The sequence below is a fragment of the Panthera onca genome, chromosome D1 (assembly GCF_046562875.1).
Source record: "Panthera onca isolate mPanOnc1 chromosome D1, mPanOnc1 haplotype 2, whole genome shotgun sequence".
Classification (NCBI taxonomy): Eukaryota; Metazoa; Chordata; class Mammalia; order Carnivora; family Felidae; genus Panthera; species Panthera onca.
Window position 1 is genome coordinate 19,011,580 of NC_138348.1, and position 17,084 is coordinate 19,028,663.

General features: G+C 41.4%; 1 protein-coding gene across 1 annotated transcript in view; it reads right to left on the minus strand.

The window, feature by feature from the left end:
- Positions 1–2,069: 2,069 nt before the first annotated feature.
- The window catches only part of HSD17B12 (hydroxysteroid 17-beta dehydrogenase 12), a 165,413-nt gene continuing 150,398 nt past the window's right edge, over positions 2,070–17,084 (minus strand). Inside the window, exons 10-11 of the mRNA XM_060606434.3 lie at positions 3,746–3,895; positions 2,070–3,361 (exon numbers count right to left, since the gene is read on the minus strand). Coding sequence (XP_060462417.1) covers positions 3,257–3,361; positions 3,746–3,895 — 255 coding nt within the window. The 3' untranslated portion in view covers positions 2,070–3,256. The remainder of the gene's footprint in view (positions 3,362–3,745; positions 3,896–17,084) is intronic.

Genomic DNA, 17,084 nt, shown 5'->3' on the forward strand with positions numbered 1-17,084 from the left:
TCACAAGCCTCCCACCCTTACCCTACATACGTGGATTCCCCCTCCTCATTACCTTGCTTCATGTTCCCCCCATAGCATAAAGCACTTATACTATGTTATTATTTTTCTTTATGTGCTTGTTTTTTAACCTGTCTCCCTAATTTGCTCGCCTCCCCTTCCCCCCGTTCACATGGAAGCTCTACAGGGGCAAGAGTTTTTGTCTGCTTTGTTCACTATAGTTTCTCTGGCATCCAGAAGAGCACATGGTTAGTGCTCAATAAACGCGCACAACAGTATGTCTAGAAACTTTTGTAATTAGGAAGACAAGCCTGCCTTACATCCTTTTGTCCTACCCATTTTGCTTGCTTTTCAGTGACGCATGTAAAAAGGAGAGTGAACAAGCTGTAATATGCCATCATCACATCAACATTGTTTGATGTAATATGTTTATGTACATGCTACACAGTGTTCCATTACTAGATGTCTCCATATAATCCTCAACAGAATTACATTACACAAGGGAACTTAAATTCTGTCCACATTTATAAGTTTTCATCATGAGAGGAGTATCAAAGTACAAAGTAGTGAGTCCTTAAAAAATTTTTTTAAATTGAATCAGTTTCCAACATATTCAATAAAAAGCTCTGATGATTTCTTTTCATGCTGGTAAACTCCAGAGAAGGTAGCAGAACCCAGGACCATCTCAACCTCAGGTAATTTTTGGTGTCAACAGACTTAAACACTTAGAGTGCTACTTAAAGTTCATTTCATTGTCATCACAATAAAGCTCTCTCACACCACATAGACACCATCTGTGTGGTGTCACACTAATGTTCGCTCCCTAGAAAATTCAGTGCTATCCGATTTTCTTGCACTAAGTGTCAAATGAGACAGCCTCCTTCATTTAGGACAGGACCACATCTGAGGAAGTTGAGAATGATCAGAACATCTGTATTCATTCCCAGTGCATGTGGGATGAGCACAAAGACAAATGAGAATGGCAACGTCATCATGTGTGTAGGGCAGTTCCTCCCGTGCCCCCCGCCCCGCCCCCGTGCTACCATGTGGGAACAATGGAAGAACAGGAAATGAAAATCTGGCTCACTGTGTTGTGAGGTGAGCTGATTCTATATGAATCTACCTGTCTCTTTTATTCTCCTTTTTTCGGGTTCAGACCTTACCTGGCACATATCAGACTATAATATCAAGTTGATATAAAGTTAGGTCTAAAAATTGTGCTCTGCTATTTTGAAAGTTTGGAATACGGTGGTTTCTCTTTTCATGAGCTTTTTCTTTTCATGTGCCTGGAAACAGACTTTCATGCACTTATCTGCAAACCTGAGTGTCAAATATAAGAGATACTAGCTGCCAAGTTGAAGTAGCAAAAGCTATAGCTTCAGAAGTTTTGAGATTGCTAAGGGATTTCCTAATCAGAATGCAACTATTTTCTAACTCGGACAGAAGAGGAAGTATCTTGTACGCTTGTAAATCAATCCCTTCCTGGTTCTACCAACTCTCCACTGAAAGCTATCACCTGCAACCATTAACAAACCAATGTGTAAAATAAAATATTGCCCAGGTCACTGTGGCTTCACCTTTCTACAACAAAATGAGAGCAAAAAAGGCAGTGTGTTTTTCATAAAATTAAGTTAATTCAATTTAAATGATTCTGAGATTGGGGCGCCTGGGTGGCGCAGTCGGTTAAGCATCCGACTTCAGCCAGGTCACGATCTCGCGGTCCGTGAGTTCGAGCCCCGCGTCAGGCTCTGGGCTGATGGCTCGGAGCCTGGAGCCTGTTTCCGATTCTGTGTCTCCCTCTCTCTCTGCCCCTCCCCCGTTCATGCTCTGTCTCTCTCTGTCCCAAAAATAAATAAAAAACGTTGAAAAAAAAAAAATTTAAAAAAAATTAAAAAAAAAAATAAAAAAAAAAAATAAATGATTCTGAGATTATGTTCTTACTTTTTTTGGTACTAAAATGCCTTTTCAACTATATAATGATGCTAACAGCAGATAGTACTTTGGATCTTCCTGTTTTTATTTTACGTCCTCAGCTGGCAAAATTAAAAGCTAGAAACGCCTAAACACTGCAATTTACTTTTTTTTTTTTTTTTGGACAAATCTCCTAGTGCTTAAAACTCAGAGCCTAAGAACCACAGCCTTGGTAAAGACCTATCTTCTGTATTGCATGTTTCACAATATTGAATTATTTCTTGATGATTTCCTTCAAACAAGTTATGGAGCAGGATAAAAGTAAGTCTCAATTTATATTAAGCCAGTGTAAAAACAGCCTTAATTTCGAATACGAAAGAAATACATTTTTTCAATCAACACCATGGTTATATCACCTTTTATTAAAACTAGTCATATTGCTATCAATAGGGTATCAGTTTAAAACTACAAGGCCACTTCTCTGTTATCATTACTGTTGTGGGAATAGCGTGTGGTCACATATGTGAGCAGTATTGGTGCAGTGCAGAAACAGAAGAGGCTGGGGACTAAGCAAGCCACTTTCCTGGATAACCGTTTTAGTGACACCATAAGCAGCTGCCCATCTCAGTGTACTTTCTGGTCCATTTACCTTTATAAATCATACCATATAGCCTTCAGTATTTACATGCATTTAAACTGAAAAGAAATATGTATCAGAGGAAAGCATATTTTAGCAGGCTTCATGTGTCAAAAAGAACTCCATATTTCATGTCTTATTTTTATGTGATCAGCTACCTTTGAGCATAAAAAGTTCCATATAAATGTACAAACTGGGACATACTTTTAGAAAACCTTCTAGTGATGTATATTGCAATATGTCCTCCCATAAGTGAATCAATTCAGCTCCACTCCCCCAAAGTGTTTAAAAAAAAGGGGGGGGGGTGGGGAGCTGGCCATTACTTTTTAAAGTATATTTCAGAGAAAATACAAAGATCATCATCGTTGGCATTTTGGCCAGACGAAACCACTGAAGCATTACGTCTGTCTCTGTCGTTCTGTGATTTGCTACAATCATGTTCCTTCCCATTACACTGTTCTTGCTAGTATTAGTTCTATGTCCATTTGATATGAGCATTTATATTAAACTTCAAAATAACTCCTGGTAGTATCCAGAATATATGTCTGGAATTCCTGAAAGCAACTTCTGCTCTCCTCCCAATTATGACAACATTTAGCCTTATTAGTAATTGATAAATGACAACCGCAGATTTTGGAGAGGGGGGTGTCTTGCCGTAATCCTGTGTAGGTTGGTGCACCCAGCCAAGCTACTCAGTGCAGTTATCAATGCTTAATTCTTCTTGGCTTTCTTCAGATAGCGAGCCCGCGTGGATTTGCCCATATTCGTGGTTATTTTAAAATACAGCCAGGTAGGCGTGACTGAAATTATCGAGCCCTAGGGAAAGAAATGGGGAGATAGGTAATTACAGCCTATAATTTGAGCTAACTTAAAGCATCTGACCTTATGTTTTACTTTATTGTTGTTTTCTTCGTAGGTAACTTCTAAAATAAAACCACGCTGACAGCGTGGAACCTGCTTGGGATTCTCTCTCTCCCTGCTCTCTCTCTGCACCTCCCAGGCTTGTGCACACACCCACACCCACACACACTCTCTCTCTATCTCTCAAAATAAATAAACTTAAAAACAAAACAACACAGATGCCTTGTTAGTAAGTCTAGACAATGCATATATGCTAATACATCACATGCTATTTTGTGACTCAGTGGGAATGAAAACCCCACAGCAAACTACTGATTTGAGACTTGAAAATCTACATACCATAAGAGAATGGATCAGGTACCCAGTGGTTCGGGACTGCAAGCCCACCGTTTTAATCGCAGACTTCACGAAGGTCTCTGCAGAGGGCGTATCCAGAGTGGGCTTTCGGATTTTAGACAGCTTTGTAGCTATGAAGAATGGCAGGACACTCTAGAAAGGCAACAGCCCCCGCCCCCCAAAAAAACACACTGGTAATTAGGAAAGCAACTAATCCAGAATCTAATGACGCCTGATTGCTCTCAGTGGCACAAACGCAAAAACCTTTTGGTGAAACCTAAAGTGTGTATCTTGAGAGAGAAGCACATGGAAAGCCAGCTTGAGAGGATACCTGACAGATAAAGTAAATTGTAACAAGGCAATCTATCAATGAAACAATATGAGACTGAAAAAGTATTAAATATAAGCAGAAGTAAACGTCTGTGAACCTTTCAAAAGAAGGCACTGAACAAATCTAAAGGGCAGAGATTCCAGATAGGATACTCTTTCTACTCTGAATTGAGCACCATTACAAAACCACCACGTAGATTTTTGACATCTGATCCTCCTCAAGAGAGGATGCTAATTGTCTTCACAATTTGTGGTTCATTAGGATGGTTCTACCAGCTTTGGTCTCTCTAAACTAAGCATTTCCCTTTCTCAGCCTTTGACAACCACTCTTCTTCCCTAGTTTATTATCATTCTGCATCTGAGCTTTATAAACTTTGCTACTAATAAGACAGGGCCACCTCGCCTTTTCTTTCTTTTGTTCTTTCTTGGGGAGACACTATGACCATATGGCAACAGCTTGGGTAAGCAAGGGACACTTGATGGGGGTGGTGTGGGATGACAGGTCTGAACACTACCTGTTAGAAGAACTTAACTAGTGTCAGGTTCTCTATTGCTTATGTTTGATACATTTGGACAGGATCCAACATAGAATATAAAGGAACCCTATTACAATGGTACTGAGTCATGATACAAAAGGACCCTTCTAGCTTGAAGTAACTTGGGCTTGTCTCTTCACCAAAGAGGAAATGTATTCTGTGTATCACACATGCATGAGAGGAAAGAGTACAAATTACAATGATAGTTCTATTAAAGAAAAGGACCCAACACCTGGTGGTCAAAATAAAAAACTTTACTAGAGGTACAGAAGTAAAATTGAGATGTGCACTAAGTAAACTAACGTCCCCAAAGTACCTCCATACCTGGGCAGACTTTGATTAGGTGACTCTTGGTTTTTGACAATTTGTTTGTCACTATCCATGTATCTCCCACTTAAAGAGCAAAAATATTTTGTCAAAAAGGCCTTTACTTTTAAAGCCATATTGCAGCAAGGATACAGTATATGAGAGCACAAACCGAAGAGAGATCTCAGACTAACACAGTATGAAATGTTTGCTGAGGCTCATACAACGGATAAGGAAAGAAAACGTTGTTCACCAAGCTGAGTAGCAAAAGCAAAGCCAAAGAAAGCATATGCACTGTGCTCTGTCTCAAATAATGAAGGCACATAAGCAAGCCGTGTCACATCTCTGTCTCGGGTTTCCTGGTTACAGAAAAGTAAAGATCAAAAACACGTTCCCATTTACGTATCACAAGCCTGCCAAGGGTACCATAAAGTTTTAAGTACCTCAGGATGAATATGGTCTGATAATCATACCTCCCGATTACACAATGAGATTATCACCCTCCCTCTCTCTGTAGATACATGGCAGAAATCAGACTAGTTTGATCTTGCAGAAGAATTAAGTCGCACTGCCTGGCTGAACCACTTGATGGCAGCACAAGTTAGCTCACCATTCAGATAACCCATCCAGATAGCCTAGGGAGCCTCCCAGCTCCAGAGGTGGAGACAGGAGACACATGCCTAGGAATCCCAACTTAATCAATGTTCTTCCAGTAAAGAAATGCAAATCCAATTCTGGAAAGGGTATTTATTAATTTCTGACAGTGGTTTAAAGTCAAGGCAATTAACGTGGGCTGGCAGAAGATGCAAAGGATTCAGAGATGAAATAACTTTAGAGCTCCGTCTTAAATAAAGTGGAGGAGTTTGCCAGGTAAACAAACAAGTGGAGAATGTTTTGGGTACTGAGAATAGCAGGGGCAGAGAAAAGGAGAGAGAGAGAGAGAGAGAGAGAGAGAGAGAATGAGCGTGATGTTCTCAGGGAGCTGGGAGCTGGGCAGTGAGGTTCAAGTGTTGGAATTGTGTGAGGCAGGGGCAGGAGGAAAGCTACACTCAACAGAAAACTAAACCCAAGCACTGGACAGTAGTGATTTCTAGAGCACAAACCCTAAGAAAACATGGCGTTAATCACCACTCTATTGCCAGTACTTAGAGCAGACCTAGCACACAGGAGGGGCACACAGATTTCCTGAGTGACTTAGCAACAGAATACCTCAGTGTGCACAGCACTGAAGAACTGTAGTCGGGTCCCCTTCCACTGCTGCAGTCCAGAAAATTAATTATACCAGAAAGTTGACAGTGTTAATATGAGAGGTTAGACCAGAATTTTAGATATTCTGAAGCTTAAGCAAGATCATCTATCTAAACCAAGATAAATGTATAGGTCTAGTTACTTGCCAAGAATTTAAAAAGGATATTTCAAAATGCTCAGCATCACTCATCATCAGGGAAACACAAATCAAAACCACAATGGGATACCACCTCACACCTGGCAGAATGGCTAACATTAACAACTCGGGCAACAACAGATGTTGGCGAGGACGCGGAGAAAGAGGGTCTCTTCGGCACTGATGGTGGCAATGCAAGCTGGCGCAGCCACTCTGGAAACCAGTATGGAGGTTCCTCAAAAAGTTGAAAATAGAACTACCCTATGACCCAGCAATTGCACAACTAGGTATTTATCCAAGGGATACAGGTATGCTGTTTAGAAAGGGTACATGCACCCCCATGTTTATAGCAGCACTATTGACAATAGCCAAAGTATGGAAAGAGCCCGAATGTCCATCGATGGATGAATGGATAAAAAAGATGTGGTGTATATATACAATGGAGTATTACTCAGCAATCAAAAAGAATGAAATCTTGCCGTTTGCAACCACGTGGATGGAACTAGAGGGTATTATGCTAAGCAAAATTAGTCAGAGAAAGACAAATATATGACTTCACTCATATGAGGAATTTAAGATACAAAACAGATGAACACAAGGGAAGGGAAGCAAAAATAATATAAAAACAGGGAGGGAGACAAAACATAAGAGACTCTTAAATATGGAGAACAAACAGAGGGTTACAGGAGGGGTTGTGGGAAGGGGGATGGGCTAAATGGGTAAGGGGCATTAAGGAATCTACTCCTGAAATCATTGTTGCACTATGTGCTAACTAACTTGGATGTAAATTAAAAAAATAAATTAAATTAAAAAAAATAAAAAGGATATTTCAAGTTATTGTAAAAGAAATGTAACTCAAAATGTCATCTAGGTCCCTCCTTAAAAACTTCAACAAAAACACAATAAACAAGGGGGCGCGTGGGTGGCTCAGTTGGTTAAGCATTCAACTTCAGCTCAGGTCATGATCTCGCAGTTCATGAGTTTGAGCCCCACGTCGGGGTCTGTGCTGACAGTTGGGAGCCTGGAGCCTGCTTCGGATTCTGTGTCTCCCTCTCTCTCTGCCCCTCACCTGTTCACATTCTCTCTCTCCTCTCTCTCTCTCTCTCTCTCTCTCTCTCTCTCTCTCTCTCAAAACAACAACAACAACAACAAAAACAAAAGAAACCCCAAACAATAATTAATCCATTTTCCTGTCTACTCATGCAAACATTACAGTGAACTGGTTGAGTGTACTCACCCTTCTATAGTTAGTATTTTGGGCAGAACAAATTTTACAACTTGCTTAAGCTCAAAACTTTGCCACTATAAACACTACTCCTTGGAAACAACCTGGGTCTTCACAGCCATAGGTGCAGGCAAGTGCCCTGGTCTTCCAACTTAGAATGCCAAAGTGAAAATAACTAACTAGGCCATAAAGCAAAGCTGTTGATGTTTTGTCCTTCTTCAGCCTGTTTACAAGAAAAAAAAAAATCCCTGAAGACAACTTGGTATCCCTTTTCTCATGCACTGGAGTAGCCTGCTTAGGTAATTTGGTCTTTACAAGACAATTTAGGGGGCCTTGCTCAGAATAGGAAGGAAGGCCACTGGAACTTCATATCACAGAGTAATGGAAAGATGGAGCCCAACACTGTGTGGCAGATATTCAAGAATCAAATACTGAACCTTGTAATTTCAGGTGATAAAGTATCTCTCATACCATCACCTGTGTACTAAACACGCCTTCTTGAATTTAAAAATGACCAGAACAGGGGCACCTGGGTGGCTCAGTCGGTTAAGCATCTGACTTTGGTTCAGGTCATGATCTCAAGTTTGTGGGTTCAAGCCCCGCGTCGGGCTCTGTGCTGAGAGCTCAGAGCCTGGAGCCTGCTTCAGCCTCTGTGTCTCCCTCTCTCTTTGCAGCCTCCCTGCTCGTGCTCTGCCTCTCTCTCTCTCTCTCAAAAATAAACATTAAAAAAATTAATAATAAATGAATAGAAACAACCGGAACAACTCACAACCATGCTTTGGCAAACACGGATCCAGAGGGCACCGGGCTCTAGTCTATTTGCACAATATGGAATTCTAGACACGATGTCTCATCTGCCTTTTAGGAGTATTACGTTCGACAGTGTGACTGGCTCACATTCTTAAGGCAGAGGCTGTGGCTCCTATGAGGCATTTTAGAGAATCTTTTCTCCTTACATCTGTGTATTCATCTTCCATTTCAGGATCTGATATCCTCCAGAAGATCTAACTCTATACTTAGATCCTAGCTTTGGAGTTTGTGTTATTTTACTTGCAGACCATGAGATGAGCATTTCCACAAAAAGGCTGTTGCTTTTTACCTGGACTTCCTAGAAAATGTTTGGGAAAAGGAATCACTCTGATGATGCAGAGATCCCTGACTACATGGCATTGAGCGAAGGCCTCACGGTAACATTACCTATAAACCTTAACACCTAAGCCCCGTATGAAGGGGTTAAAATGTTGTATGTTCTGTACAAAGAAAATCCTCCCCCCTTTTTTTAAAGTTTATTTATTTTGAAAGAGAGAGAGAGCAAGCAGGAGAGGGACAGAAAGAGAGGAGAGGTGGTGGGGGGAGGGAGGGAGAGGGAGAGGGAGAGGGAGAGGGAGAGGGAGAGGGAGAGGGAGAGGGAGAGGGAGAGGGAGAGAGGGAGAGAGGGAGAGAGGGAGAGGGAGAGAGAGAGAGAGAGAGAGAGAGAGAGAGAAAATCAAGCAGGCTCTGCACTGTTAGCATGGAGCCCAATGCAGGGCTCGAACTTGTAAACTGTGTGATCATGACCTGAGCCAAAACCAAGAGTTGGACCTTAACTGACTGAGCCACCCAGGTGCCCCTGTACAAAGAAAATACTTGATAAACACTGGCTGGCTGATAATCTTACAAATGGCCTATTTCTGAATATGTGGAATTTATATGTTAACATTCATAGAACAAAAGGAGAAACAGAGTAATATCACAAAAAGCATTTATTTAACAACAAATATTTCCTGAGCACCTGGTAGGACACTGTTTTAGGCAGTGGAATATGGCTGTGAACAACAGGAAAGTCCCTAATCTTACAGAGCTTACATCTGGGGCGGGAGTGGGGACCCACAGACTACAAACAGTAAAAAATGTATGCTATATTGGGAGGTAATAATAAAAAGGAAAAAGAAAAGTAAACCTGAGTAGCGACAGAGGTGACAGCAGCTGTTCCTGCAGGTGACCAAGAAAGACCTCTCTGATGTGACAGAGATGTCAATCTTTGCTTATATGAGCTAGCAAAAAGGCTATCTGGGTAAAGATCCTTTTAGACTGAAAGAACAGCAAGTGCAAAGGCCCTGAGGTGGACATGTGCTTGGAGTGTTTGAGGAACTTCAAGGGGACCAGAGATATAGCGGCGGGGGGAGGGGTTGGGAGGGGGCGAGATAATGTGGAACGTCTGAAATCAGAACATGGTAGGTCCCAAGAATTCATGCTTTTACTCTGAAAGAAATGAAAAGCCACGGGAGAATTTTTTTTCTGTAGAGAGGTAAAATGTCCTTGATTTAGCTTTAAAGAGATGACTGTGACTGCTGGGAGCCGACTGGGGCTACAGGCAAGGATGGGAGTAGGGAGGCTGAGGAGGAAGGGACTGCAGAATGTCTAGGGCAAGAGATCGCGACAGCTTAAATTACTGGTAGCAGTGGTGGTCACAAGAAGTGGTCAGATAGTGGATAAACCGAAGTTGGTAGGATTTCCCAATGGAATGAATTTGAAATGTGAGAGAAAGAGGCAGCAGGGTATGAGGTGGGAGAATGTCAGTGTTGAAATCAGACAGCCTTGACCACATACCAGGTGTCTGATCTGACCAAAATACTGAGATTCAGTTTCTTCCTCTGCAACTGGGGGAGACAGCATCTTCCTTACTGTGCTACTGTGAGGATTAAATAAAATACTGTCAGGTAAAGAGTGTGGAATTTGAACCCTAGGATATATTTGCAATTACTTTCTAAGTTTTAGAATATGTATATTTTTCAGGATAAATTTAGAAAGAAAAACCTGGCTGAATTTTTACAGCTTGTAAGGATGCCGTATTTATAAAGAATGACTATTGAGGTAACCACCTGGATGTGTCAGTTGTTTCTGGACTTACTACCTCTTACGTTGTAAAATTACTGCCCCTTAAGTTTTTACTTCTTGTGGGGCAACACTGTTTTAAGGAGCCAAGCAAAAAAGATGTTACCGATGACAAACATGGAGAGTCACCTGGCTGGAAGGGACTGGAGACCACGGATCCCAACAGGACTAATGTTACTGTTCTTAAGCCATTTCTCAAAGTTGTTGCAATTGACCAGATATGATTATCTCCTGGGAGAATTATATTGCTTTATAGTTCTATTTAGATTCCATCTGCACTAACAAAGACACACTCCATTACCTTCTTTTATTGGCATTGGCAATTAAAAAGAAGAATGGATGAAGAATTCTGTTTTCAATCCCGACAGCCACTTCTTAGTATTTGGCTTGCTAGCTCTTTGAAGCCCAGTAGATCCATATGATTACTCTAAGCTATAAAATATTTAACAAAATATAAAAGAGGAAATATCTTCTTTCATTTAAAAAAAAAAAAAAACCTGAATTTTGTCTTCTCCCTCATCTCTATGTGTCTTATTTATTTTCTAAATTTATTCTGATTACTACATTTAGCTGAATTAACAAAGCCACCAACTCTCATCACCCAAGAGGACCAAAGCACTGGAAGGTGGTAACTTAAGAGAAGGGGGCCAGGTGAATGTCCCCATTATGGTTAAGTTCACCTCGAAACGGAGTATTCTTCTGCAATTTCCTGCTAAAAAAAAAAAAAAGAAAGAAAGAAAACCCATTTCATTTTCAGGCCAGCTGAAACCTGCAACTGTCTTCTCTGGGTTTAGTGGTCTCAACCTGTGTCCTCGTCTGTCCTCTGATAACGAGCCAGGTAAACTGAACCCTAAGGGATGGCTTTAGAGACTTGGCTTCCCAGGAGGAGAACTGTATGGTGCAGAGAAACAGAAAGAACACAGACTCCAGAGTGATTCGAACCCAGGCTACAAATCCAGAGCTCAGTAAATTCCCTGCACTTGCCAACGTTCTTGAACACGTCACCCTTCTCTAGTTTCTTCGTAGCGCTTATCACTCTGCAAGGTCATCCCATTCATGTATTTGTTTACTTGTTTATTGTCTGTCTCCCCACTAAACCTAAGTTCTACCACATCCATCTGTCTCTGTCTTTTTGCCACCGTATCCCCAATTACCAGACTACTAGGCACACTCTAAATATTTCTTGATTGAAGAAACGTGGCACACAATATATACCTCTAGTTTCGGACCTGCTATCCCTCGTCTTTGTAATGTGCTTTCACGATCTGTCTTCTCGTTGTGTGTGTGCCTTGAGCCTTGAGGACAGGGTGTATCTGATTCACCTTTGCTGCCTTCCTGCCTAGCTAAGGACCTGTCAAATAGCAGGCATTCACTGTCTGACAAACTGGACTGACCTTAGGCGAGTGACATGACTCCTCTTGAATCTTAGTTTCCTATTTGTCAAATGGACCTAAGTTAATGTCCACTTCAAATAAGATAGCAAAATGGTTGAAAACTTGGAGCATATTGTAGATACTCAAAACATGCAAATGTCTTTCTTCTTCACACTTGAGTGTCATTTCAGTTTCCAGTGTTCTTACATATGCCCCATCCTTTGTCCCCATTTGCCAGAAGGGGAGGCTAAGGCTCAAAGTAATGAAGCAGCTTTCTGTAGGTCAGATGACCACTGACTGGCGATATCAGAAGTAAAACCTTGGTTTGCTGATGCCAAGCCCAGCGTCCCTTCCTCACTGCCCTTAAGCATACCAGTCAGTAATTAACATGGTCTGCATAAAACCATGGCCGGGGCACCTGGATGGCTCAGTCGGTGAAGCGTCCGACTTCGGCTCAGGTCATGATCTCAGGGTTCCTGAGTTTGAGCCCTGCATCTGTCCTCCTCTTGCACTCTCTCTCTCAAAGTAAATAAAAAACATTAAAAAACAAAACAAAACCAACAAACAAAAAACCATGGCTTGGACTGAGGAAGCTGTGACTTCTTGCTTCGAAATGACCAAATATCCAGACAGGGCTTCATGAATTCCTTAGCATCAAAAACCCCTTTCATACGGCAGGTTTGCGAGGCATCACCACAGGATGCTAACTCTAGGGGCAACTGTGATAGGGTGCAGGGTATCTGCGTGGTCTTACAGTGTCTCCCCACAGGTTGCTTATTAGTGCAAGGGAAAAAGACGGTAACTACACAGCAGAGAAAGTGGGTAACACCTTGACTGAAGCAACAAAATCAACACCAGCGGTGAAGGGCAGATGGATATTGTGTGTCCCTAGATGTGAATCCCTGAGAAAGATACAAACTCACATGTATAATTTTGGCTAGGAAAGCACAACGTGAATCCAACCGTGAGGAAACATCAGATACGTGCCAAATAAGGAATGTTCGATCAAAAAGAGCAGGAGGAATACGGTGCTCTTCAAAAATGTCAACGTCACAAAGGCAAAGAAAGGCCGTGGACATATTCCAGATTCAAGGAAACTAAGGAGACAGAACAACTATGTACTATGTCATACCCGATAATGCAGACGGAATTCTTTACTGGAGGATAAAAAATGCTATAAGGATTATTAAGGAGTCAAAAACTGGAATATCTAATCTACTAATGGTAGATTAGATAAAAATGTTACATCCGTGTTAACTCTGAAGTGGATAACTACGTTGTGGTTACCTAAAAGGATATCCTTATTCTCTGGAGATGCACACTAAAGTATTCAGAGGTAAAGAACCATGATGTATGCAACTTACCTTTCAATAATAATAAAGCAAACAGTAAAATGCGTAACGTTAAGTGCCGCATGGGTAAAGTGACTCTGGGTAAAGGGGATTGGAGTGTCCTTTGTATTATTCTCTGACAACTTTTCTGTAGATTTGAAATTATTTCTGAATAAAAAGTTTTCAAAAAAACAAGAAGGTTTGTGAAGGTTTTCCAGAAGAAGAGTTCAAGAAGGTGGCTGTCCTGGTCTTAGCTATTTCTTATACTTTTTCAGCATACATGGCTAGTTAGTACATGGCATACGGAAGGAGCCGGTCCTGGGGCCCATCAACTAGCCGGTCAGATCACTTTGGATTTTGCCCTTTGAAAGAGTTAAGCATAATTCTGACTGGGCTTTAATTACAGGACAATAATGAGAACAGATAGTCCTCACCAACAGAGCACCCTTTTGATATGGTTGACTCAAGAATGAACTTCTTACCTTCAATTCAAAACTCAAAAGCACAGATGGAATTTATCAGGTCCCAAATTCACCTTTTTTTCATTTATTGTCTCTACTGTTCATTTGCCTTTCCAGAAAATACTTATTTAATGGCAAATCTGAATTCATGGAAGGAAATGTTAAATGCTCTCACAAAATTATAGGAAAGAAAAAAGCAAAAAATATTAATAAGGAATTAATATAAAAAAGCTAAATTCAAAAAACAGACTCTCTTCCTCTCCCTAAAGAACAATCTAATATACATTCACACAGAGGTAGACCTGAAAAGACAGCTTTCCTCCCAAGGATTAGAAGAAACTGAAATTTGGCAACATGGCATTAGCCCGGAAGCCCTCTAGATACAGAGGTTGACAATTCAAGACCAGAGGCATATGGCAGCAAGAGAAGAAGCTCAAAAAAGACCTTAAAACGAATGTCTGTGTATCGCAAAGCATGGCCATGTACAACCAGAGTCTCCCGTGATACCAAGCAAAAGGCAGGTCCCTAGTAGGCCCCCAATTACATGTGCCATTAGCAACACAGAGGCAAACAAACAAACAAACAAAAATCCAGATCTCAAGAATACATTGAAGCGGGGGGGGGGGGGGGTGGGAAGAGCAGGAGGGGGCCAGAGCGTATCAGGCTGAAGTACATAATAAAAAACAGGAGGGCAGAAGGAAAGGCACGTCGCATGCTGACATTCGCTTTCCCAGGGCTGGTGAAGTGTGGCCTGAGCCCTGAACGACGGATACGGGTCACAGGCTCTGGGAGATGGGGAGATGGGGCGTGAAGAGGGAAAGGCGTGTCTGCAGAGAAGGCAGTCCTGGACCCTGCTGAGGGCAGAGCAGGTACCGGGCAGCACAATGTCCACTCTGGCGATGGCCCCATGGAGCCTGGGTTCAATCCTGAACCTTGCGGGCAGCCATGGGAGGACTATGAAGGAAGCAACATCGCCTGCCTAGGATTTTAGCAAGATCACCCAGCAAACAGTACGTGGGATGGAGTGGAAGAGGAAATCGTTGATAAATACTCCTGGGCCAAAAAAATGTGCAGACATAAAACACCACCAATGAAAAACCAACAGTTTTTAACTCAGCTTCATTTAGACCAGATGTCTTTGTCCCTTTGGTCAGAACGAGTACAAGATCCTGTTCTATCTACTTCAGCATTCTGATGTGCTCGCACAGAAATGACAACTCTACTTTCTCTCACAAACATGTGAGTTTTTATTTTTTCACCAGATTCACACTGCATTTAAACCTTGATTGAATCTATTTGAAGAAAGACAATGATCAATGAAATTACATAATTGATATTCATTCCTGGGGAAAAACAAGTTTATCAAAGTTAAATATTTCAAAAAACAAATGCTAATGTGTTTTTCCAGTAGCTTCTAGACACAGCAGATTAATAGGCAGAGAATATGGAGAAAAGATCTTTGAGGCAAGCAAGCTGTGGGAATGAGAGAGGAGGCAGTCTTGTCTGTTCAGAGAATTTTAGAAACCGCTCATCTGTGCTCACAGAGTGGAATATTCCCTTTTGTCATTCAAACACTTCCAGCTTCCGGCCTTGCTGCCTGATGGTCACCCACCAATGGATCTGTAAGATTTCTGCTTAGTCTCAGTAGGTGTTTAAAAATTACTAAATTAATAACTTGATGACAACCGATTCCTCAGAACGAGAAAATGGCACAACACTGTGTGGCATGTGGCACCTTACCTCCCATGGATGCTCGACTGGTTTCCTTGTTACCAAAATATACCACATTCTACACAGCAGATTTCAGCTATGGGCACTGACATGACAGGGTCAAGGGGGGAAGAGGGAGTATGGCAGTTGGGTATAAAATTCAGGATTCTCGAAAACCCTGTCTTCCTCCTCAGTGTACCCTATATTTATGGGAAGCTGCAAATCAAAATAACACCACAGGGCTAGGACATCTAAGGACTACTTGGGCGAGACCCCAGGTCAGGGTATAGAAGTAGCAGACTGTAAGATGGTCCCGGAAGATGAGGAAACATTCATCTAACCTTCCCTTAACTACCACTCCCTCTCACTGTGGGTGACTGAGCTACTATATCCACTCATAGAAGAAAAGGGTTTAGAAGCTAGATTCAGACAACACTTTAGGGATCTTTTTTTTTTCTTTAATATGAAATTTCTTGTCAAATTGGTTTCCATACAACACCCAGTGCTCATCCCAACAGGTGCCCTCCTCAATGCCTATCACCCACCCTTCCCTCCCTCCCACCCATCACTTAGGGATCCTCACTGTCTAAAGATCCAAGGGAGCAAATGGAACTAGGCAGCCAATCACATTCTGATTCCATAACTCCCTGAGCATAGAAGGATCCAATGTGTTCAATGCTGTCCTAAAGGCCTCGAGTAAGGAGGCCAGTGATGAAGAACAAAGGCTTTGGTGCCAAACAGACTTGGATTTGAGTCCTGGTTCAACATGGATGGGTGGCTTAACCTCTCTAACTCCAATTTCCATAAATTTAAAGAAGATGATAATCACACCACCTTATGAAGTCGTTATGAGATGAAATGAAATAAATGGATGCATATAAAGGGCTTAGCCCTGTGCCTGAAAGTAACGCCTCAACTACTAGCTATTAGATGTTTGATCATTTGGGGCTTTGGAATGCCAAAATCTAAATACTAGGCTTGCAGTGAGGAAGCCATGAAGAACAAAGGGGTGTGTGAACCAGTAGGGGCAGGTCGTGGGCAGGAGCAGGAAAGGGGGAAGAATTGCAAGCCTCTCCCAGGACATTGTTGAAAACGTGCATGGAAATACTGTGAGCCATTATTTCTTTGTGTTGAACAATAGCTGATTGGAGACAGATACTCATGAAAACTCATACATTTGCTTCCTCTCATATTTTGTATTGTATCTTCACAGCTCTGTATCTGTTAGCTATATGATCAAATCAAAGGTCTCTACAAAAATTAAGTCAAATTGGATCAAAGGCCTAAATGCAAAAGCTAAAACTATAAAACTCTTAAAACAAAACACAGGGGGAAGCTTCATGACATGGGATTTGGCAATGATTTCTTGGATAGGACACCAAAAGCACAGGCAATGAAGGAAAAAAATAGATAAACTGACTACATCACAATTAAAAACTTTTGTGCATCAAAGGACACTATCCATAGAGTGAAAAGGCAACCCACAGAGTGGAAGAAAATATCTACAATCCATATATCTAATAAAGGATTAATATCCAGAATATATAAAGTACTCCTACAATTCAAAAATAAAAAGCAAGCAACCCAATTAAAAAAGGGTGAAAGACTTGAATAGCCGTTTCTCCAAAGAATATATAAAATGGCCAATAAGCGGCTGAAAAGGTGCTCAACGTCACTAGTCATTGGGGAAATGCAAATCAAAACCACAGTGAAAGACCACTTCCTACCCATTAGGACCTCTATTATTTAAAAACAAAAACAAAACAGAAAATAAGTATTGGCAAGGATATGAAAAAATTGGGAGCCCTGGGG